At 49.3% G+C, this 24,209-nt stretch overlaps 1 protein-coding gene across 3 annotated transcripts; it reads left to right on the top strand.

The window, feature by feature from the left end:
* The first annotated feature begins 4,518 nt into the window (after positions 1-4,518).
* On the top strand, positions 4,519-22,314 carry SYMPK (symplekin scaffold protein). Of its 3 annotated transcripts, none has more exons than XM_073642074.1 (27): positions 4,519-4,675; positions 7,091-7,185; positions 7,544-7,609; positions 7,692-7,745; positions 7,862-7,935; positions 8,088-8,214; positions 9,046-9,295; positions 9,444-9,614; positions 9,861-10,103; positions 13,968-14,113; positions 14,291-14,441; positions 15,403-15,619; positions 15,695-15,845; positions 16,813-17,039; positions 17,122-17,203; positions 17,488-17,601; positions 18,740-18,887; positions 19,004-19,164; positions 19,249-19,357; positions 19,598-19,698; positions 19,798-19,888; positions 20,512-20,613; positions 20,699-20,886; positions 21,438-21,614; positions 21,694-21,783; positions 21,877-22,047; positions 22,136-22,314. In XM_073642074.1, exons 2-27 carry the CDS (start codon positions 7,114-7,116, stop codon positions 22,250-22,252), a joined length of 3,600 nt encoding a protein of 1,199 aa, XP_073498175.1. In that variant the 5' UTR covers positions 4,519-4,675; positions 7,091-7,113; the 3' UTR covers positions 22,253-22,314. The 3 variants fall into 3 exon arrangements, with proteins under 3 accessions (XP_073498175.1, XP_073498173.1, XP_073498174.1); XM_073642072.1 differs by having other exon boundaries at positions 21,877-22,056; XM_073642073.1 differs by having other exon boundaries at positions 4,528-4,662; positions 21,877-22,056.
* Positions 22,315-24,209: the final 1,895 nt, after the last annotated feature.

Here is a 24,209-nt window from a genome sequence, read left to right as displayed (position 1 = left end):
TGGGAATACCCCAGCTGAAGGTGACAGTGGGGAGAACAGAACCTAAGTACTATAAGTGGACGTGTGTCATGGTTATACCCCAGTCTATACCTAGGGGGCGTCCTAATGACTTTACATATAAACCACTGGTCATTTATAACCAGGACTACAATGGGGGGCATCCAAATCACCTCGTATGCGTGTATGAGAAGTAAAATACCCACAGGTGCGGTACAGACATAATAGGCAACAAGTTCTTCACATTTGTGTTGGAAGGACGGAGAAAAACGCAGAAATAAGGGACAGATTGTAATGTTTAAATGGCTGGATCAAAGCCACTTGAAAACATCAAGTCTGGAGTGTTCCGGGTATACGGCAGGTCTTGTGGGGTGTTCCCAGTATACAGCGGGTCTTGTGGGGTGTTCCCAGTATACGGCAGGTCTTGTGGAGTGTTCCCAGTATACGGCAGGTCTTGTGGAGTGTTCCCAGTATACGGCAGGTCTTGTGGAGTGTTCCCAGTATACAGCAGGTCTTGGGGGTGTTCCAATTATACGGCAGGTCTTGTGGGGTGTTCCCAGTATACGGCAGGTCTTGTAGGGTGTTCCCAGTATACCGCAGGTCTTGTAGGGTGTTCCCGGTATACGGTAGGTCTTGTCTTGTGGGGGGTTCCCGGTATACGGTAGGTCTTGTCTTGTGGGGGGTTCCCGGTATGCGTCAGGTCTTGTGGCTTGATCACGGTATACGGTAGGTCTTGTGGGGTGTCCCCGGTATACGTCAGGTCTTGTGGGGTGTTCCCAGTATGCGTCAAGTCTTGTGGCTTGATCCCGGTATACAGCGGATCTTGTGGGGTTTTCCCGGTATACAGCAGGACTTGTGGCTTGATCCCGATATATGGCAGGTCTTGTGGGGTGTTCCTGGTATACGCGGGTCTTGGGTGTACCCGGTATACGGCGGGTCTTGTGGGGTGTCCCCGGTATACGGCAGGTCTTGTGGGGTGTCCCCGGTATACGGCAGGTCTTGTAGGGTGTTCCCGGTATGCGGCAGGTCTTGTGGTGTGTTCCCAGTATGCGTCAAGTCTTGTGGCTTGATCCCAGTATACAGCGGATCTTGTGGGTTTTTCCCGGTATACAGCAGGTCTTGTGGGGTGTTCCCGATATACGGCAGGACTTGTGGCTTGATCCCGATATATGGCAGGTCTTGTGGGGTGTTCCTGGTATACGGCGGGTCTTGGGTGTACCCGGTATACGGCGGGTCTTGTGGGATGTACCCGGTATACGGCGGGTCTTGTGGGATGTTCCCGGTATACGTCGGGTCTTTTGGCTTTATTGCGGTAAACGGTGGGTCTTGTGGGATTTTCCCGGTATACGGCGGATCTTGTGGGATGTTCCCGGTATACGTCGGGTTTTTGGCTTTATTGCGGTAAACGGTGGGTCTTGTGGGATGTTCCCGGTATACGGCGGATCTTGTAGGATGTTCCCGGTATACGTCGGGTCTTTTGGCTTTATTGCGGTATACGGTGCGTCTTGTGGGATGTTCCCGGTATACGGCGGGTCTTGTGGGATGGTCCCGGTATACGTCGGGTCTTTTGGCTTTATTGTGGTATACGGTGGGTCTTGTGGGGTGTTCCCGGTATACGGCGGGTCTTGTGGGATGTTCCCGGTATACAGCGGGTCTTGTGGGGTGCTCTGTATACGATAGGTCTTGTGGGGTGTTCCTGGTATACGGCAGGTCTTGTGGGATGTTCCCGGTATACGGCAGGTCTTGTGGGGTGTCCCCGGTATACGGCAGGTCTTGTAGGGTGTTCCCGGTATGCGGCAGGTCTTGTGTGTTCCCAGTATGCGTCAAGTCTTGTGGCTTCATCCCGGTATACAGCGGATCTTGTGGGGTTTTCCCGGTATACAGCAGGTCTTGTGGGGTGTTCCCGATATACGGCAGGACTTGTGGCTTGATCCCGATATATGGCAGGTCTTGTGGGGTGTTCCTGGTATACGGCGGGTCTTGGGTGTACCCGGTATACGGCGGGTCTTGTGGGATGTAGCCGGTATACGGCGGGTCTTGTGGGATGTTCCCGGTAAACGGTGGGTCTTGTGGGATGTTCCCGGTATACGGCGGATCTTGTGGGATGTTCCCGGTATACGTCAGGTCTTTTGGCTTTATTGCGGTAAACGGTGGGTCTTGTGGGATGTTCCCGGTATACGGCGGATCTTGTGGGATGTTCCCGGTATACGTCGGGTCTTTTGGCTTTATTGCGGTATACGGCGGGTCTTGTGGGATGTTCCCGGTATACGGCGGGTCTTGTGGGATGGTCCCGGTATACGTCGGGTCTTTTGGCTTTATTGTGGTATACGGTGGGTCTTGTGGGGTGTTCCCGGTATACGGCGGGTCTTGTGGGGTGCTCTGTATACGATAGGTCTTGTGGGGTGTTCCTGGTATACGGCAGGTCTTGTGGGATGTTCCCGGTATACGGCGGGTCTTGTGGGGTGCTCTGTATACGATAGGTCTTGTGGGGTGTTCCTGGTATACGGCAGGTCTTGTGGGATGTTCCCGGTATACGGCGGGTCTTGTGGGGTGCTCTGTATACGATAGGTCTTGTGGGATGTTCACGGTATACGGCAGGTCTTGTGGGGTGTTTCCGGTATACAGCAGGTCCTCTGGGGTGTTCCGTATACGGTGGGTCTTGTGCAGTGTTCCTGATATACAGTGGTTAGTACCAAAAAAAAGTGGTACAAGCGAGTATAAAAAAAGTCACTGTACTCCGTAATAACAATCTGTTTAGAAGTGAGAAAAAAGTCAAGTAGGAGAATTAACGCTCCTAGATCTGGATATCACCAGGTGTAGATGGGTCAAAGCTGCAGCTAATAAGAAGTCACCGCAGACGCTGGTACTGCTACTGATGACATCACCGGGGATGTAGGTGACACTACTGATGACATCACTGGGGATGTAGGTGACGCTACTGATGACATCACTGGGGATGTAGGTGATGCTACTCATGAAATCACTGGGGATGTAGGTGACACTACTGATGACATCACCGGAGATGTAGGTGACGCTACTGATGACATCACCGGGGATGTAGGTGACACTACTGATGACATCACTGGGGATGTAGATGACACTACTGATGACATCACCGGAGATGTAGATGACGCTACTGATGACATCACTGGGGATGTAGGTGACACTACTGATGACATCATCGGGGATGTAGATGACACTACTGATGACATCACTGGGGATGTACATGACCACTGGGGATGTAGATGATGCTACAGATGACATTACTGGGGATGTAGATGACACTACTGATGACATCACTGGGGAAGTAGATGACATCACTGGGGATGTAGATGATGCTACAGATGACATTACTGGGGATGTAGATGACGCTACTGATGACATCACTGGGGATGTAGATGACATCACTGGGGATGTAGATGATGCTACAGATGACATCACTGGGGATGTAGATGACATCACTGGGGATGTAGATGACACTACTGATGACATCACTGGGGATGTAGGTGACACTACTGATGACATCACTGGGGAAGTAGATGACACTACTGATGTCATCACCGGGGATGTAGATGACACTACTGATGACATCACTGGGGATGTATGTGACACTACTGATGACATCACTGTGGATGTAGATGATGCTACAGATGACATTACTGGGGATGTAGATAACGCTACTGATGACATCACGGGATGTAGGTGATGCTACTCATGAAATCACTGGGGATGTAGGTGACACGACTGATGACATCACCGGGGATGTAGGTGACACTACTGATGAAATTACTGGGGATGTAGTTGACACTACTGATGACATCACCGGGGATGTAGATAACACTACTGATGACATCACTGGGGATGTAGGTGATGCTACTCATGAAATCACTGGGGATGTAGGTGACACTACTGATGACATCACTGAGGAAGTAGATGACATCACTGGGGATGTAGATGATGCTACAGATGACATCACTGGGGATGTAGATGACACTACTGATGACATCACCGGGGATGTAGATGACATCACTGGGGATGTAGATGATGCTACAGATGACATCACTGGGGATGTAGATAACACTACTGATGACATCACTGGGGATGTAGGTGATGCTACTCATGAAATTACTGGGGATGTAGATGACACTACTGATGACATCACCGGGGATGTAGATGATGCTACAGATGACATCACTGGGGATGTAGATGACACTACTGATGACATCACCGGGGATGTAGATGATGCTACTGATGACATTACTGGGGATGTAGATGACGCTACTGATGACGTCACCGGGGATGTAGATGACGCTACTGATGACGTCACCGGGGATGTAGATGACGCTACTGATGACGTCACCGGGGATGTAGATGACACAATGCCTCATGTTCTCTTTTTAGTGACCCATTTCCTCTCCTCTTTCTGCTATTAACCCCTCGGCCGCTGCCATCTTCCTTCCCCTCTGACATCGCCCCCTGGAGCCCGATATCCGAACAGCGCAACGACCGCCGCGCACCACACTGACTGGCCGTGCGCGCCGGAAGCGGAAATACGTCACAGGGCAGTGAAACATGGCCGCGCCGGCAGGGTATTGTCGGGTGGAGGAGAAGTGAGAAGCACCGGGACATAACCGGGGCCGGAGACCGACGAGGGGGAGACGAAACGTGAGCACAACCGGTAATAAACCATTGTGGAATAGTAATGGAGGGGCCTGTCCGATAATATGATAGCGGGAGATACCGGGGCGACACTGCTGCATATCTGTGGTGTTACATAGGACTGCAGGCGACATCTACTACATTATCTGTACTCAGAGAGTTATCACTGTTATCTGTGGTGTTACATAGGACTGCAGGTGACATCTACTACATTATCTGTACACAGAGAGTTATCACTGTGTTATCTGTGGTGTTACATAGGACTGCAGGTGACATCTACTACATTATCTGTACTCGGAGAGATATCACTGTGTTATCTGTGGTGTTACATAGGACTGCAGGCGACATCTACTACATTATCTGTACTCAGAGAGTTATCACTGTGTTATCTGTGGTGTTACATAGGACTGCAGGTGGCATCTACTACATTATCTGTACTCAGAGTTATCACTGTGTTATCTGTGGTGTTACATAGGACTGCAGGTGACATCTACTACATTATCTGTACTCGGAGAGATATCACTGTGTTATCTGTGGTGTTACATAGGACTGCAGGTGACATCTACTACATTATCTGTACTCAGGGAGTTATCACTGTGTTATCTGTGGTGTTACATAGGACTGCAGGTGACATCTACTACATTATCTGTACTCAGGGAGTTATCACTGTGTTATCTGTGGTGTTACATAGGACTGCAGGTGACATCTACTACATTATCTGTACTCGGAGAGATATCACTGTGTTATCTGTGGTGTTACATAGGACTGCAGGTGACATCTACTACATTATCTGTACTCAGGGAGTTATCACTGTGTTATCTGTGGTGTTACATAGGACTGCAGGTGACATCTACTACATTATCTGTACTCAGAGAGTTATCACTGTGTTATCTGTGGTGTTACATAGGACTGCAGGCGACATCTACTACATTATCTGTACTCAGAGAGTTATCACTGTGTTATCTGTGGAGTTACATAGGACTGCAGGTGACATCTACTACATTATCTGTACACAGAGAGTTATCACTGTGTTATCTGTGGTGTTACATAGGACTGCAGGCGACATCTACTACATTATCTGTACTCAGAGAGTTATCACTGTTATCTGTGGTGTTACATAGGACTGCAGGTGACATCTACTACATTATCTGTACTCGGAGAGATATCACTGTGTTATCTGTGGTGTTACATAGGACTGCAGGTGACATCTACTACATTATCTGTACTCAGGGAGTTATCACTGTGTTATCTGTGGTGTTACATAGGACTGCAGGTGGCATCTACTACATTATCTGTACTCAGAGAGTTATCACTGTTATCTGTGGTGTTACATAGGACTGCAGGTGACATCTACTACATTATCTGTACTCAGAGAGTTATCACTGTGTTATCTGTGGTGTTACATAGGACTGCAGGTGACATCTACTACATTATCTGTACTCAGAGAGATATCACTGTGCTATCTGTGGTGTTACATAGGACTGTAGGTGACATCTACTACATTATCTGTACTCAGAGAGTTATCACTGTGTTATCTGTGGTGTTACATAGGACTGCAGGCGACATCTACTACATTATCTGTACTCAGAGAGTGATCACTTTGTTGTCTGTGGTGTTACATAGGACTGCAGGCGACATCTACTACATTATCTGTACTCAGAGAGTTATCACTGTGTTATCTGTGGTGTTACATAGGACTGCAGGTGGCATCTACTACATTATCTGTACTCAGAGAGTTATCACTGTTATCTGTGGTGTTACATAGGACTGCAGGTGACATCTACTACATTATCTGTACTCAGAGAGTTATCACTGTGTTATCTGTGGTGTTACATAGGACTGCAGGTGACATCTACTACATTATCTGTACTCAGAGAGTGATCACTGTGTTATCTGTGGTGTTACATAGGACTGCAGGTGACATCTACTACATTTTCTGTACTCAGAGAGTTATCACTGTGCTATCTGTGGTGTTACATAGGACTGCAGGTGACATCTACTACATTTTCTGTACTCAGAGAGTTATCACTGTGCTATCTGTGGTGTTACATAGGACTGCAGGTGACATCTACATTATCTGTACTCAGAGAGTTATCACTGTGTTATCTGTGGTGTTACATAGGACTGCAGACGACATCTACATTATCTGTACTTAGAGAGATATCACTGTATTATCTGTGGTGTTACATAGGACTGCAGGTGACACCTACTACATTATCTGTACTCAGACTTATCACTGTGTTATCTGTGGTGTTACATAGGACTGCAGGTGACATCTACTACATTATCTGTACTCAGTTATCACTGTTATCTGTGGTGTTACATAGGACTGCTGGTGACATCTACATTATCTGCACTCAGAGAGTTATCACTGTGTTATCTGTAGTGTTACATAGGACTGCTGGTGACATCTACTACATTATCTGTATTCTAGACCTGTGTGGCCTCCTCTCCATCATGGCGCTCAGCGTGGCCTCCCAGTTCTTCACCCAGGATGAAGCAGACGACAGCCTCTGCACCTCAGAGAAGGTAATGGTGTGCGGAGAGGAGCATTATGGGATCTCGTGGTCTGCTTTCCCATGGCGCAGGGTGTGGGTGCCGCATCGGTGACACAGCTGTAGACTTGTTCAGTTCTTGTATCCTGTACTTTGTGATGATTTGTCGGAGCTGCTGCTTCTTCAGATTAGACCCAAGCGGAGCCCTTCCTGACACAGCCAGCGGGGGGAGCAATCTTGCCATCCACATGGAGCATGGGTCCCTAGCTGGTGCAGTGTTGTAGACCCCTCTCCTATTCCTCTACTCTTTCTGGGGGGTTATTTGGAGATGAGCGTCTTGTTCCTGCTCAGCTTTTCAGGCTTCATGTGTTTTGATGTGATCTTGTTTTCAGGTGGTGGAACTACTAAACATGGCCGCCCTGGCCACGAACGACTCCAAGATCACAATGCTGAAGCAGGTGGGTCCACCCTCCACCCGAAGTGGCTGCGCCATGATGCTGGCGCTGGTCCTCGGAGCTTATGTGTCTCATTTATTTCCAGGTCCAAGAGCTGATCATAAACAAGGAGCCGACGCTGCTGGATAACTTCCTGGATGTAAGTGGTGGTCTGGGGCAGCGGGGACTGTGCGGGTGTATGTGTGTGTGTCTGCCCGCTGCGCGGCGTGGGTGTATGCGGCGCAGGTCCTGACCCAGCCTCTTCCCCTCCTGCAGGAGATCATCGCTTTCCAGGCCGACAGATCTGTGGACGTTCGCAAGTTTGTGGTGAATTTCATAGAAGAAGCCTGGTGAGTCGGACACAAGTGGTGGGATTCCCTGCTCTGTGTGGTGGGGGGGACAGGTGTGGCTTTTGATGGGAGTTGTGCGGGGTCTCCTGGGGGGTCCACACTTCGGGGGGGTTTCTGTCAGTTTGGGTGACTCTTGTCTTCTCGCCCGGCAGTAAACTGGATAACGAGCTTCTTGTGAAGCTGATCGCTAATCTGCACATGCTGCTGAAGGACGAGAACGTGAATGTGGTGAAGAAGTCCATCCTAACCATGACCCATCTCTACAAAGTGGCCCTACAGGTCGGTGATCGCCGCCTTCTGAGGGGATGGGGCAGGTTGGAGCCTCCTCGCAATGATCATATCCCGGTGCCGGCATCATCACAGGGTTTTGCAGTGGACCCTGGTGGGGAATAACACTACCTGGAGACCTGCTCTTCTCCAAACCTGCTGCATCAGTCATCCACTCAGTGCCCCTGGAACCAGTCTTACTCCTCCCATAAGATAACATACTGAGGTGGCGCCCGTCTATTTCCAGGCTTGTCTTGTTAATTTTGGGCATCGACTCCATTTTTTGGATCAGCTTCCAGTATAATTCTGGTTGGTTAGATCTGACATTCTAGTTTAGAGCCGTCGTTGCTTTTGTAGACTCGTCCGCTTATCTCTTAGTGACGGCACATAACCGGCTCATAATTGAGCCAGTGATCGTGTATTAGATACATGAATACGGCTCCGTGCAGATTTAATGGAACCCGAGCTGTACCCACGACCACCGAGGACACTCATCCAATATCATATATAAGGCGAAATAAGTACCACAAGTCCGATGTTATAGGGGCTAAACACGCATGTATAAATGATGAATTTGAGTTTGGGGGGTGATGGACTCCCTGTACAGCACAGCCGGCACTTGTCACTCATGTTGGTGGCTGAGCGGTCTCCTACCACCTTTTCTCTTGGGTGGTGTCTCACACATGATGCGTCCGTTCCTGACCTGAGCTGGAAGCGTTGCAGGGTTTTTGCCTCATGCAATGATTGTACATAGGACTGCTGTTTCAGGAACGACTTTTCGCTTCCATCTATTAATTGTCTGCAGCGCTTCTCGTTTTTTCCATTTTCTGTTGTTCCGCACAGTGGGTCGCCCGGTCTCGCCCTACATCGGATCGCCAAGAGTCATGCTGGGATCTAGTAACTGAAATGGCCACCGACATCCTTCAACTCCTGGAGTCTGACAATGATGGGATCCGCACACATGCCGTGAAGTTTGTGGAGAGTTTGATTGTGACTTTGTCCCCTCGTACTCAAGACAGTGAAATCCCCAAGAGGCAGGAGGGCGACATCAGCCTGGAGCAAATTCCTACAGATCACCACTACCTGAAGTACAGTAAGTACTGGCGGGGCCCTTCACTGTTGGGTATCGGGGGCTTACTGTTCCCGGGTGGGATGGAAGAAGGTGACGTCTCTTCTGGCCATGGTGGGTAATGTAAGGACGTTTGGCTCCTCGATATCTGATAGTCTTTTGTTCTCTGTAGATTTCTTACGGGATGTTGGGAAACTAGCCCTCAAAGAACTCCTGAAATTCATGGCTCACCCCGCAATCTCCAGCATCAACCTCACTGCTGCACTCGGCTCTTTGGCATCAATCGCTCGTCAGAGACCCATGTTCATGGCAGAAGTCATTCAGGCCTATGAAACCCTACATGGTAAGATACTGAGCGTGACGTACCGGTAGAGGCTGGCGCAGTACATGCAGTACCGGTAGAGGCTGGTGCAGTACCAGTACAGGCTGGCGGGGGTAAACTGTATATGAAGGCAGTTTGGAGGGTCAGGTAAGCGCAGGCGGGCGGTGGCGGCTCGCCCTGCAGTTTACCTTGTCTCAGCCCAGTAAATGTGACATTTTCTTGCCTTTTTGTCGTTTCTTTTTCCTCTGACTTTTTTCCCTCTTGCAGCAAACTTACCTCCAACTCTCGCCAAATCTCAAGTGAGCAGTGTTAGGAAAAACCTGAAGTTGCAGCTGCTCAGTGTTCTCCGGCACCCGTCGTCTTGTGAATATCAGGGGCCAATAAGCACCCTCCTAATGGACCTGGGGACCGGACAGGCAGAGATCACTCGCCACCTCCCACCACCCAGGGAACTTAGCCGCAAGAGGACCAGAGAGGGCGGAGAAGGCGGCCAGAAGAAGAGCCGGACAGGTGAGGTGATGGCAGGTAATGGGTTACCAGCTCAGTGACAGTACATTATACTGCTGGAAACCACTGGTACCAGTCCTATGGTTGGTGCCGTTGTATAACGTAAGAGGAACAGAAGTACCTGGGAATTGTGGTTACTCGAGGGATCAGTAGCAGCACTGATTGTTGGGCAACAGCTGAGAAGGCAAATGTTAGGGGCGGAAAACTTGTGGCTCAGTTACCATATTTTGTGGATTATAAGACGCACCCTAAATTTTGGGAAGGGAAATAGGAAAAAATGTTTTTAATAAAATGGTGGTGCGTCTTATAATCTGCCTTCATGGTAGCTTAGCAGGGAAAGGGTGGCTGCGGTGGAGCGGGGTCCCAGGAGGCAGGGTCGCTGCTGCAGGAAGCTGACGGCGGCTGGACTGGGGAGATGCTGCGGGCCCCGGGTGGAGAGGAGGTGGTGTTTGGCGGTGCGAGGCCGCAGTGGGCTCCGCGTTTTCAGAAGATGTCAGGAGTCCCTGCACTTCCCCATCCTTTTCACTGCGATGGACTTTGGGAAAATGGCCACCAGAGGCGGCACATACACAGATTGAGATGCGCCGCCTCTGGTGACCATTTTCCCAAAGTCCACCACAGTGAAAAGGATGGGAAGTGTCTGGACTCTTGACATTTTCTGAAAGCACGGAGCCCACTGCAGCCCCACACCTCCGAACACCACCTCTTCTCCGCCCGGTGCCCCCAGCATCGTCCCACTCCTGCAGCAGAGACCCTGCCTCCTGGGGATCCCGCTCCACCTCAGCCGTACCCCCCGGTAAGCTACATTCGGATTATAAAACGCACCACCATTTTGCCCCCAATTTTTTGGGGACAAAAGGTGCGCCTTATAATCCGAAAAATACGGTATATTATTCTCTAGGAAGACTAATAAAAGGGATTGGATGGAGGATAACAATAAGTATGTGATTCCAGTGATGATCAACCGTCACATAAAAAACACCAACAAGTGAGGTGAATGACTGATTATCTGGTGGTAGCAGTGCTTGTGAAGGGCGAGATACAGCAGGTTGTAAGCGAGCAGGTCGTTCTTGAGTTTGGTATGTTGGTAGCAGAATAAATGGGCAAGTAAAGGAATATGAGCGTCTGACAAAGACCAAATGAGAACTAGATCTCCAAAACTGACCTGTGGTTGTATAATACTTCTCCCTATGTACAATAATATAACTACTATAATACTGTCCCTATGTACAAGAATATAACCGCTATAATACTGTCTCTATATACAAGAATATAACTACTATAATACTGCTCCTATGTACAAGAATATAACTACTATAATACTGCTCCTATGTACAAGGATATAACTACTATAATACTGCCCCTATGTACAAGAATATAACTACTATAATACTGCCCCTATGTACAAGGATATAACTACTATAATACTGCTCCTATGTACAAGAATATAACTACTATAATACTGTCTCTATATACAAGAATATAACTACTATAATACTGCTCCTATGTACAAGAATATAACTACTATAATACTGCTCCTATGTACAAGAATATAACTACTGATACTGCCCCCTATATACAACAATATAACTACTATAATACTGCTCCTATGTACAAGAATATAACTACTATAATACTGCCCCTATGTACAAGAATATAACTGCTATAATACTGCCCCTATGTACAAGAATATAACTACTATAATACTGCTCCTATATACAAGAATATAACTGCTATAATACTGCCCCTATGTACAAGAATATAACTACTATAATACTGCCCCCTATGTACAAGAATATAACTACTATAATACTGCCCTCTATGTACAAGAATATAACTACTATAATACTGCTCCTATGTACAAGAATATAACTACTATAATACTCCTATATACAAGAATATAACTACTATAATACTGCCCCCTATGTACAAGAATATAACTACTATAATACTGCTCCTATGTACAAGAATATAACTACTATAATACTGCTCCCTATGTACAAGAATATAACTACTATAATACTGCCTCTATGTACAAGAATATAACTACTATAATACTACCCCTATGTACAAGAATATAACTACTATAATACTGCCCCTATGTACAAGAATATAACTACTATAATACTGCCTCTATGTACAAGAATTTAACTACTATAATACTACCCCTATGTACAAGAATATAACTGCTATAAGGCTGTGTGCCCACGATGCGTTTTTTAAGCGTTTCCGCAGCGACAAAAACGCTGCAGAAACGCTTAAAAAACGCTTGGTTGAAGGTCTGCTATGTTCCCCAATGATCCGCATATGCTGTGTACATGCTGCGAAAATTTCCGCTGCGGATTATCCTTGCGGAAAAAAACACAGCACTACCAATTATCTAGCGGAAGCGCTGCGTTTTCGACACCATTGACTTGCATTAGAACGCATGGATTACGCATCACTGCATCTGTACATGCGGAATCCATGCGTTCCAATGTGCGGATGGTACCCGGGTGTGGAGGACAGGAGACTCTCCTCCGGACCCGGGTACCATAGAAACTGTAAAAAAAAAAAAAAAAAAAAAAAAAGAATAAAATAAAAAATAAAGATTATATTTACCTTCTGGCGGCCCCCGCTCTCCTTGTCTGTGCTTGCCGGCAGCGCGCTGTGGACTCAAGGACCTGCGCTGACGTCATAGTCATGTGACGGGTCACGCGACGCTGACGTCGGCAGGTCCTTAAGTGTAACGCTGCCGGCAGCCTGGACGGAGGGAAACAAGACACCGGGGGCCATCAGAAGGAAAGTATATATTTATTTTTTACCATTCTTTTACGGTCACACTATATAAATCCATGCCAGTTGCATGGATTTATATAGTGTGACCAAGTTGTCAAGCACTTTCCAAGTGATGCTAAAATCGCTTGGAAAGCGCTTGTCAACCCGCATGCGGAAATGCAAGTGAAGAACGCTTCACAAACGCTTCTACCTGGCGGGAAAAACGCATGTGCAATCCGCATGTACAATCCGCATGCGTTTTTTTCTGCCAGGGACATGCAGAAACGCTCAGGAAAAATCCTGAGCATTTCTGCATCGTGGGCACATAGCCTAATCCTGCCCCTATGTACAAGAATATAACTGCTATAATACTGCCCCCTATATACAAGAATATAACTACTATAATACTGCCCCCTATGTACAAGAATATAACTACTATAATACTGCCCCCTATGTACAAGAATATAACTACTATAATACTGCCCCCTATGTACAAGAATATAACTACTATAATACTGCCCCCTATGTACAAGAATATAACTGCTATAATACTGCCCCCTATGTACAAGAATATAACTACTATAATACTGCCCTCTATGTACAAGAATATAACTACTATAATACTGCCTCTATGTACAAGAATATAACTACTATAATACTACCCCTATGTACAAGAATATAACTACTATAATACTGCTCCTATGTACAAGAATATAACTACTATAATACTGCTCCCTATGTACAAGAATATAACTACTATAATACTGCCTCTATGTACAAGAATATAACTACTATAATACTACCCCTATGTACAAGAATATAACTACTATAATACTGCCCCTATGTACAAGGATATAACTACTATAATACTGCTCCTATGTACAAGAATATAACTACTATAATACTGCTCCCTATGTACAAGAATATAACTGCTATAATACTACCCTATGTACAAGAATATAACTGCTATAATACTGCCCCTATGTTAGAGTAGATATATTGTTATCATACAGGACTTGCGCTTTCCCTTTTCTCACTTCTGTGCTTTGTGTAGTTTTATTTTCCCACCAGATGAATGTAATGTGACATAATGGCGCCGGTCTCTTGCAGACGCCCCTTTGGCAGATGATGATGATGAGAAGGACACCATCCCGCTCACTGCATTGCCCCCCGCTGCCCCCAGCACAATGTCGGCCACTGACATCACTGCCGATTTCCTGCGTCCGTTACTCACTCCAGAGAGTGTGGCCAATCTGGTGAGTGAGCATTTTTTGTCTTTGTTTTGCTTTTTTATATCCTGCTGATAGCTTTTATTGTCTGAATACTCCGACGTTGCGGTTGTCTTTATTGTTCATTACGTCCCGGCCACCACCTGCCCTGTCTGTCACTTACCCTGTCCTGAGCTAATCCAGGAATCTCCATCTTGCCCTCAGGTCCTCATCAGCATGGTCTACCTGCCAGATACGATGCCCGCCTCCTTCCAGTCCACTTACACCCCGGTGGAGTCTGCCGGAACGGACTCTCAGATACGGCACCTTGCACGTCTCATGGCTACACAGATGACAGCCGCTGGAATTGGGCCTGGTAAACTGGCGGGAACTGATAGCGGGGGAAACTGGCTGATGTTATGGGGGGAAGTTAACAATATGCCAACATACAGGGACAACCCGACACTCCTCGCTTATACATCGAGTGTCACAGTACTGTGCAAAAGTGTTAGGCAGGTGTGTAATAAATGCTGCACAGTAAGCTGCTGCATACATAGGAGCGATAACCGATTATTATCAATTATCAAAATGTAAAGTGAATAAAGAAAAGAGAAATGTAAATCCTATCAGTATCTGGTGACCGCCCGTCACCTCCATAATCAGTATCTGGTGACCGCCCGGCGCCTCCGCCATCAGTGTCTGGTGACCGCCCGGCGCCTCCGCCATCAGTGTCTGGTGACCGCCCGTCGCCTCCGCCATCAGTGTCTGGTGACCGCCCGTCGCCTCCATCATCAGTGTCTGGTGACCGCCCGGCGCCTCCGCCATCAGTGTCTGGTGACCGCCCGGCGCCTCCGCCATCAGTGTCTGGTGACCGCCCGGCGCCTCCGCCATCAGTGTCTGGTGACCGCCCGGCGCCTCCGCCATCAGTGTCTGGTGACCGCCCGGCGCCTCCGCCATCAGTGTCTGGTGACCGCCCGGCGCCTCCGCCATCAGTGTCTGGTGACCGCCCGGCGCCTCCGCCATCAGTGTCTGGTGACCGCCCGGCGCCTCCGCCATCAGTGTCTGGTGACCGCCCGGCGCCTCCGCCATCAGTGTCTGGTGACCGCCCGGCGCCTCCGCCATCAGTGTCTGGTGACCGCCCGGCGCCTCCGCCATCAGTGTCTGGTGACCGCCCGGCGCCTCCGCCATCAGTGTCTGGTGACCGCCCGGCGCCTCCGTTGCTTCTTCTCATCACTTGTATACAGGTTACATTTTGTAGACGTCCCGTCCCGTCCCGTCCCGTCCCGACTAGCAGCGGATCCATCTGCCGGCCTCATTCTTGCTTTGTCTTTCTGCAGGTGTGGAAAAGGTGGAAAAGGAATCTCCTCTGGAATTGGTGGAGGAGGAAAGTATGAAACCAGAAGGGTTAATTATCAAAAGAAGAGTCTCCTCCCTGCTCATCCAGGGCCAGGCCATCTCTGTGGTGGGCTACCAGTCTAAGGATATGAAGGGTGCCTTAGGAGCCCCACTTGCCAAAAAAAGACCTGAGCCCATCCTGCCGGGGGCGCAGCTCAAGTGAGAAGACACTGGTCGGAGATTGCGCACCTTGCCGCATTGTATGAGCAGTATTAACTGCTTATTTCCTTGCAGGGCGGCTGGAGCCATAGGACGTAAGAAGATCTTCAAACTGAAGGAAGTCTTGGAGCCATTGACGGAGTCTCAGGTCAAAGACCTAAAGCTAACTGCTGTGCAGAGGATATTACAGGCGGAGCGCAGTGTGGGGGGCAGCGGGGCCGCTCAGGTACACAACTTTTCCTATTCTTCTTATTCCACTGTCCTTTTTTTTAATTTTTTTGCTAAGTCTTTTTGGCTGTAAACATGTTCAGACTGAAGCGGTGTTATTGTGCCTTAGTTTAATTTTACATTTACAAAACAATTTTGTCCATAAAATTGATGCTGTAGGGTTGGTACAGTAGCTGCTGCTTCTGAAACTGATTTAGCAGCACACTGCTTAGGACTGCCTGCCTTGTTCACATCCAGCCTGTATTACTGAGAGGGAAAAGTCCAAAGGAGATCATATCTAGCATGTATTACTGGAAGGGACAGATCAATTGAAGATCACATCCAGCATGTATTACTGGAAGGGACCGATCAGTTGGAGATCACATCTAGCATGTATTACTGGAAGGGACCGATCAATTGGAGATCACATCCAGCATGTATTACTAGAAGGGACAGATCAATTGGAGATCACATGCAGCATGTATTATTGGGAGGGACAGATGAATGGGAGATCACGTCCAGCATGTATTACTGAGAGGGTGAGATCCATGGAAGCTCACGTCCAGCATGTATTACTGGGAGGGACAGATCAATGGCACATCACGTCCAGCATGTATTACTAGAAGGGACAGATCAATTGGAGATCACATGCAGCATGTATTATTGGGAGGGACAGATTAATGGGAGCTCACGTCCAGCATGTATTATTGGGAGAGACAGATTAATGGGAAATCACGTCCTGCATGTATTACTAGGAGGAACAGATCAATTGGAGAACACATGCAGCATGTATTTCTGGGAGGGATGGGTACACTAGAGAGAACATGGACGGCTCCACAGAAGATAAGTGTAAAACTGCCGGATGCCCTATATCAGTTTTGAGAATGATTGAGGAATGAAGATTGAACCTTAGTTTACCTCTGACATCAGGCTGCCATTGTTTCCATGCCAGAGTGTCCATGGCCTTTAATCTCTCTTCTTTACAGATGCGGGTGAAGGTTCTGGCGCGATTGGTGACGCTGTTCGACACTTCACTGAAGGCTGAGGTCTTGAATCACTTTCTCATTGACCCTCGTGGACGTCTGGACCTGGCTCTGGCCTGGCTGTTCCAGGAGTATTGTGAATATCAGTCCGGGGCAGGAGAAGACGGATATGAGGAGTGTCTGATTGGGATTCTGACAGGACTGCAGGAGCGTCCGGACCAGAGGGACGGGTCAGTGCCGGGTGGTGCCGGCTCAGGACACAATGTTCTCGTGTTGCCATTCTGACATTGTGGTGGATTTCCTTGCTTTTAGGGTTTTCACAAAAGTTGTCCTTGAGGCTCCGCTGCTCACAGACTCTGCGCTGGACGTCATCCGTAAATACTGCGAGGACGAGGTACTGTCCAGCCGGGGCCACATTAACCCCTAACCATTGATTTAATCTATGGAGTGAATGTGATTGATGGAGTCGGGCGATGTGTGAAATATGATGGGGTCATAAAGCGTATTTATACTACAATGAGTGGGATTATTATCAGGAAGTATAATCTCTCTGTATAACCCGATCATATTATACAGCCCCTGAAATAAATAATCCCTGTGCAGCCAGTATCGGCTTCAGTGGTATCGTCCTGTAGGAGGATTTCCTCGGCAGGTCTTGATCCTTTGCTTCATTTTCAGGGCCGCAGTTACCTGGGGATGTCCACGCTGAGAGATCTCATCCTCACTCGCCCGGCTCGGCAGTTCCAGTATTTGCATTTACTTCTGGACCTGAGCTCTAACGAGAAGGACAAGGTGTGATTTCCTTTTCTCTGTTGCTGCGCTCTTCCTCTTATGGGCCGCTGCTCTCTTCCTCTTCTGGGCCGCTGCTCTCTTCCTCTTCTGGGCCGCTGCTCTCTTCCTCTTCTGGGCCGCTGCTCTCTTCCTCTTTTGGGCCGCTGCTCTCTTCCTCTTTTGGGCCGCTGCTCTCTTCCTCTTCTGGGCCGCTGCTCTCTTCCTCTTCTGGGCCGCTGCTCTCTTCCTCTTTTGGGCCGCTGCTCTCTTCCTCTTCTGGGCCGCTGCTCTCTTCCTCTTCTGGGCCGCTGCTCTCTTCCTCTTCTGGGCCGCTGCTCTCTTCCTCTTCTGGGCCGCTGCTCTCTTCCTCTTCTGGGCCGCTGCTCTCTTCCTCTTTTGGGCCGCTGCTCTCTTCCTCTTTTGGGCCGCTGCTCTCTTCCTCTTTTGGGCCGCTGCTCTCTTCCTCTTCTGGGCCGCTGCTCTCTTCCTCTTCTGGGCCGCTGCTCTCTTCCTCTTCTGGGCCGCTGCGCTCTTCCTCTTCTGGGCCGCTGCGCTCTTCCTCTTTTGGGCCGCTGCGCTCTTCCTCTTTTGGGCCGCTGCGCTCTTCCTCTTTTGGGCCGCTGCGCTCTTCCTCTTTTGGGCCGCTGCGCTCTTCCTCTTTTGGGCCGCTGCGCTCTTCCTCTTTTGGGCCGCTGCGCTCTTCCTCTTTTGGGCCGCTGCGCTCTTCCTCTTTTGGGCCGCTGCGCTCTTCCTCTTTTGGGCCGCTGCGCTCTTCCTCTTTTGGGCCGCTGCGCTCTTCCTCTTTTGGGCCGCTGCGCTCTTCCTCTTTTGGGCCGCTGCGCTCTTCCTCTTTTGGGCCGCTGCGCTCTTCCTCTTTTGGGCCGCTGCGCTCTTCCTCTTTTGGGCCGCTGCGCTCTTCCTCTTTTGGGCCGCTGCGCTCTTCCTCTTTTGGGCCGCTGCGCTCTTCCTCTTTTGGGCCGCTGCGCTCTTCCTCTTTTGGGCCGCTGCGCTCTTCCTCTTTTGGGCCGCTGCGCTCTTCCTCTTTTGGGCCGCTGCGCTCTTCCTCTTTTGGGCCGCTGCGCTCTCCCTCTTTTGGGCCGCTGCGCTCTTCCTCTGGGCTCCTCTGCCCTGACGTTTTCCTCATTGCTGTGTTTCCCAGGTCCGGCAGCAGGCGCTGCTCCTCATCAAGCGCATGTATGAAAAGGAGAGTCTCCGCCAATACATAGAGAAGTTTGCGCTGAATTACCTGCAGCTGCTCGTCCACCCGAACCCCCCATCCGTGCTCTTCGGGGCAGATAAGGACACAGGTATGGAAGAGTCAATGTGACAGTCACATGCTGATCTGGGTGGGTCGAGGGGATTTGCAGGGACCCCAGATTCTACGGACCATGAAATGTAAACCTGGCACTTCGGTTGTGTTTAGAGGTGGCTGCGCCCTGGACAGAGGACACGGTGAAGCACTGTCTGTACTTGTACCTGGCTTTACTACCGCAGAACCACAAGCTGATCCATGAGCTGGCATCAGTCTACACCGAGGCCACCGCAGACATAAAGCGGACTGTGCTGCGCGTCATCGAGACCCCGGTGAGACATTACAAACCATAAATGCATGAACCTGAGAGCGGCGGGCGACCGAGCATTGCTCCTGACTCTGGTGCTTTCCTGCAGATCCGTGGCATGGGCATGAACTCCCCCGAACTGCTCCTGCTGGTGGAGAATTGCCCCAAGGGGGCAGAAACCCTGGTAACTCGTTGCCTGCACATCCTGACTGATAAAGGTATGTCCCAGAGGTCCCGAGAGATGCTGGATGCTGGAGGGGACATGTCTGTGTATAGCATGTACCCTGCACCTACATAAACTGCCTAAAATTACAGGAAACACATCATCCAAAGAGTCCTTTGTCAGCTCTTGGATCCACGGCCACGTCGCCCCCTTATGTTGCAACATTTAGACCGGGGTCTCATCCGTCTTGACTTTGTAGTGATAATTTCAGTAATCTCGTCCATCCTCGTTTTAGTTCCGCCTTCCCCCGAGCTTGTGAAACGCGTCAGGGATCTGTATCAGAAGCGTCTCCCAGATGTCCGATTCCTGATCCCGGTGCTGAACGGCCTGGACAAGGTAAGGTGGGGTGTGGCCCCTCTGTGGACCACTGGTGGAGTGCATGGTCTGTATGTGGGGGGATGAAGACCTCTTTACTGTGCATATTCTGTCTTACAGAAAGAGGTCATTCAGGCTTTACCTAAACTCATCAAGCTCAACCCAATTGTTGTGAAAGAGGTGTTCAATCGACTGCTGGGAACTCAGCACGGTAAGCGGGGGATGGGCCAGAAAGGTTAGACGTCCTGCGCGAGGGCAGGGATGGGGTGGGAAAGGTTAGACGTCATGCAGGGGGGCAGGGATGGTGTCAGAAAGGTTAGACGTCCTGTGTAACACTGGGACAGGGATGGGGTGAGAAAGGTTAGACGTCCTGCGCGAGGGCAGGGATGGGGTGAGAAAGGTTAGACGTCCTGCGCGAGGGCAGGGATGGGGTGAGAAAGGTTAGACGTCCTGCGCGAGGGCAGGGATGGGGTAAGAAAGGTTAGACGTCCTGCGCGAGGGCAAGGATGGGGTGAGAAAGGTTAGACGTCCTGCGCGAGGGCAAGGATGGGGTGAGAAAGGTTAGACGTTCTGCGCGAGGGCAGGGATGGGGTGAGAAAGGTTAGACGTCTTGCGCGAGGGCAGGGATGGGGTGAGAAAGGTTAGACGTCCTGCGCGAGGGCAGGGATGGGGTCAGAAAGGTTAGACGTCCTGTGCGACATGGAGGGGGGGGCAGGGATGGGGTCAAAGGGGGGAGGGGCAGGGATGGTGCACGTTCTGACTTTTCTGTATTTTAAGCCAAATCCACTTGTGCACGAGAACGTGAAACAATCTGCTTCTTTGGGCCTTTTCTAGGAGATGGCAGCAGCTCCATTTCTCCTCTGACTCCTGGAGACCTGCTGGTCGCTCTTCATAACATCGATTCCAGTAAATGTGACATGAAATCCGTCATTAAAGGTTAATGCTTCTTCATTTTCCCTGAACTCTGCGGCATTTCTTCATTTTCCTTCTGTGTATAAGTCTCCATCTTGTTCTCCTGCAGCCATTAACCTGTGTTTCTCTGCGCGCTCGGTGTACACGTCTGAAGTGCTGGCCGTGGTGCTGCAGCAGCTGATGGACACCACCCCGCTGCCCATGCTTCTCATGAGGACGGTTATCCAGGCTCTGGGCATGTACCCCAGATTAGGGGGCTTCATTATGAACATCCTCACCCGTCTCATCTACAAGCAGGTAAGAGCTGCCCGGACGGTTGGATTGGACATTTTAGAGAAGCCAATAATCGGGAATGAGCATTTACTGGTAAGTTTACACAAGCAGATTAGTGGCAGCCCCCCCCCCCCGACAAACAAGTGAAATATTCATTCATTGGGTGACTGAATAGTTCTCGGCAGCACATTGTCCTGTGTCAACACGAATGTGCTGCTGGTAACGATGCTATACTATGTGCATGTGAATTAACCATCGTTCTGTGCATGTAGAGTTTTGGTTGATGGCCGTGGTTGGCAGGTGTAATAGTCCGTAAGCTCAATGTGTGTTTTCACTGTTGGGCTTTTAAGGGTCACATTTGGCTTTCACCTTTTAATCCCCCTGCAGGGGCACTAGGATTGTGCCTGCGAAGTAGATACTCTCCAGCACGGATAGGTCGCTGGTCCTGGCTGGCGTCCTATTTGGCCCTTCGAGCTCCCTACAATCCTGGCTGGGTGGCAGCCCAAGGAGGTGGCATCTGAGAGATAACCAGTCGTGAAGCCATTAACCTTCGTGCTTCGTTCTCTTGGTTCCAGGTCTGGAAGTATCCGAAGGTTTGGGAGGGTTTCATAAAATGCTGCCAAAGAACCAAACCGCAGTCGTTCAGTGTCCTCCTCCAGCTCCCCCCTCCACAGCTGCAGTCCGTCCTCCAGACGTCCCCCGATCTCCGCGATCCTCTGCTGGGCCATGTTCGGACTTTTTCAGCAAACCAGGTGAGTGATGAGAAACCCATCAGCCAGCGCACGGCCCGATGTGAAGCCTGATGGAGGTATTGATTCTCCTGCCTTTCAGCTGGCCCACGTCCCTCATACCATCATGACCATTCTGGAGGCTGAATCCAGAACGGACACTGAACCGGATGAGATCGCCCAAACAGAAGAGGTCGGTAGTTGGAGCCTCCCTGTTGTTGGTGAGGGCTCGATGCCAGACCCGACTCATTCTTTCTTTTTTTTTTTTTCTCTTGGCTCAATTAAGGCGACAGAGGTTCCATCTCACAACCTCATTGCCCATCGTTTAGCGCAAGAAAAATCCTTGAAGCGGCACGTTCTAGAGGAGCAGAAAGCACAAAGTGTCCAAGTCCTGGAGGAGGAAGCAGAGATGGATTTCCCCATCCTTCTGCTCGATGATGAAGATGAGGATGAGGAGGTGGTTTGTGTGGGTTTTTTTTTAACGTCATCTGTTCATTTAGTCACTGACTGAGCTTAAATTAAATTGGATTTGTTCTTGTCCTCAGAAAAATCCAGGGAAAGCGTCTCCTCAAAAAGAAGGTGAGGCCGCACTGGACGTCGCAACACTTTCTCCACCACCCGAGGAGCCGATGGAAGAAGGACTAGATCAAAGAGAAGATTAGATCGTTCCCCTGACGTCACAGTGCAGTCACCGACAAATAAATGTGTTTTTTTGTTCTGTTAAGTCGATGAGTTGTCAGTGGGTAAGGGGTCAGAAGGGTGTTATAGGGGGCAAAACGGTGATCTCCATTGTCACCTATCCAGTAGATAAACGTTAAATACCCCTATAAAGGCTCGTAGACCCCCACGTGCAGCAAGCTGTTCCTTTTGGGAAAAGATAGTTAAAAGGATTAGTCGTGAACTTTCAGGAAAACTATATGGAGTAGGATCCGCATCATAATCTGGGGCCTAAATTATGATGTGCAGGAGTCACCGCTCCCCCTGTAGGTCTGATGTACAATCCCTTTTATTGGGCACATTTTTAAAGGGATTGTTAAGTAATATCAGACTGGTGCGGCTCCGACACCCTGATCATCTGTTGCAATATGCGGATCTCTGCCCTCTGCGGACCCTACATATTGTACAGAGCCACACAAGGACATCCAGCCGGAGCTTGTAACTGCTGATTGGTGTCGGACCCCCACCGAGTTGGCCTATGCTACAACCAGGATATCAACATATTGCGACTAGACAACCCTTTCAGGCTGGTGCGACATAAAAAGGACCAAAAACCTTTCTGCCATTTACGGTAGCATTCAGTAGTATTTTAGGGCTGGACAAGTGAACCTTGTGCGACTTTGACCATTGCCAGAAAGTTCAACATATTTGTAAACCTTTTGCGATTCTGGCCAGTAGGAGGCAGTGTGACAGCGTAATGCTGTTCTGCCATCTCCTGTCTGAAACTATAGTATTTGTGTAGAAAATGCCAGAAACTTGCGGCTAGTAAGTGAGGACGCCAGTAATTGCAGTCAGGAAGAGCTAGTGAAGCAATTTTTTTCCTGAACACTTTTTTGCAGACTTTTGCTCGGACGGTGCATAGTCAGCGCGTTTTTCCATCAGAAGCCGCTTCATAAAAGAAACCTTCTCCTTCCCCCATGACGGCACCACGGAGAGAGGAGATCCGCCCTTCAAGGACAGGAAACCTGTAAAAAGCTTAAAAAAACTAAAAACATATCCCCCGAGTCCAGGTCTAGCAGCTCTTAGGATGGCGGATCCTCGTCTACAGATAGGAGAACAGAGCTTTTTCCCTATCGAGGAAACTGATAACCTCATTAACGCCGTCAGGTCCACCATGGGGTTAGCAGATCCCCGGCCCAAGAAGTCTATCCAGGACGTAATGTTTAGCGGTCTAGAACAAAAAAAAAAGATCTTTTCCACTAAATGAGCAAGTTCACTCTTTAATTAAAAAAGAGTGGAAAAGACCGGAGAGGAAGGGCCTCCTTTCCCCAAAGCGGAAGTACCCATTTGATGACCCTGCATGTTCCTTTTTGGGAGAAAGCGCCAAAACTGGACGTCGCCATTGCCAAAGCCTCAAAGAAGTTCTCCCTTCCATTTGAGGACATGGGCGTCTTAAAAGACCCCATGAATAAAAAAGCAGACACCTTCCTAAAGGGTTCCTGGGAAGCCGCTGGGGGGGTTAAAACCTGCGGTAGATGCCACATGTATGGCCAGGTCATTAATGGTCGGGTTAGACCAGCTTGAAACACAACTGCGGCAGAAAACATCTAGAGACACAATACTAGAAACCATCCCGGTAATGAAAGGAGCAGCGGCCTTCCTAGCTGACTCCTCGGCAGACTCTGTCAGATTAGGAGCTAGGGCGACAGGGCTCGCTAACGCGGCCAGACGAGCCCTCTGGCTCAAATGTTGGCCCGGGGATCTACAGACAAAATCGAGATTGTGCTCCATTCCCTGTGAGGGCAAATTTCTATTTAGGCCCACCCTTGATGACATCTTAGAGAAAGCGGGGGACAATAAGAAGCGGTTCCCTATCCTGTCTAACACTGCTTACAGGAAACCTTTTCGAAGCAAAAGGTTTATCCGCAGAAAGCCCCCTAAAGAGCAGGATAGGTGGGAGGA

This window comes from Phyllobates terribilis, unplaced genomic scaffold, assembly GCF_046119375.1.
Source record: "Phyllobates terribilis strain yellow unplaced genomic scaffold, ASM4611937v1 Scaffold_7__3_contigs__length_470593459, whole genome shotgun sequence".
Lineage (NCBI taxonomy): Eukaryota > Metazoa > Chordata > Amphibia > Anura > Dendrobatidae > Phyllobates > Phyllobates terribilis.
The sequence above is the reverse complement of the archived record's forward strand: the minus strand, read 5'-3'. Positions and strand labels throughout refer to the sequence as shown.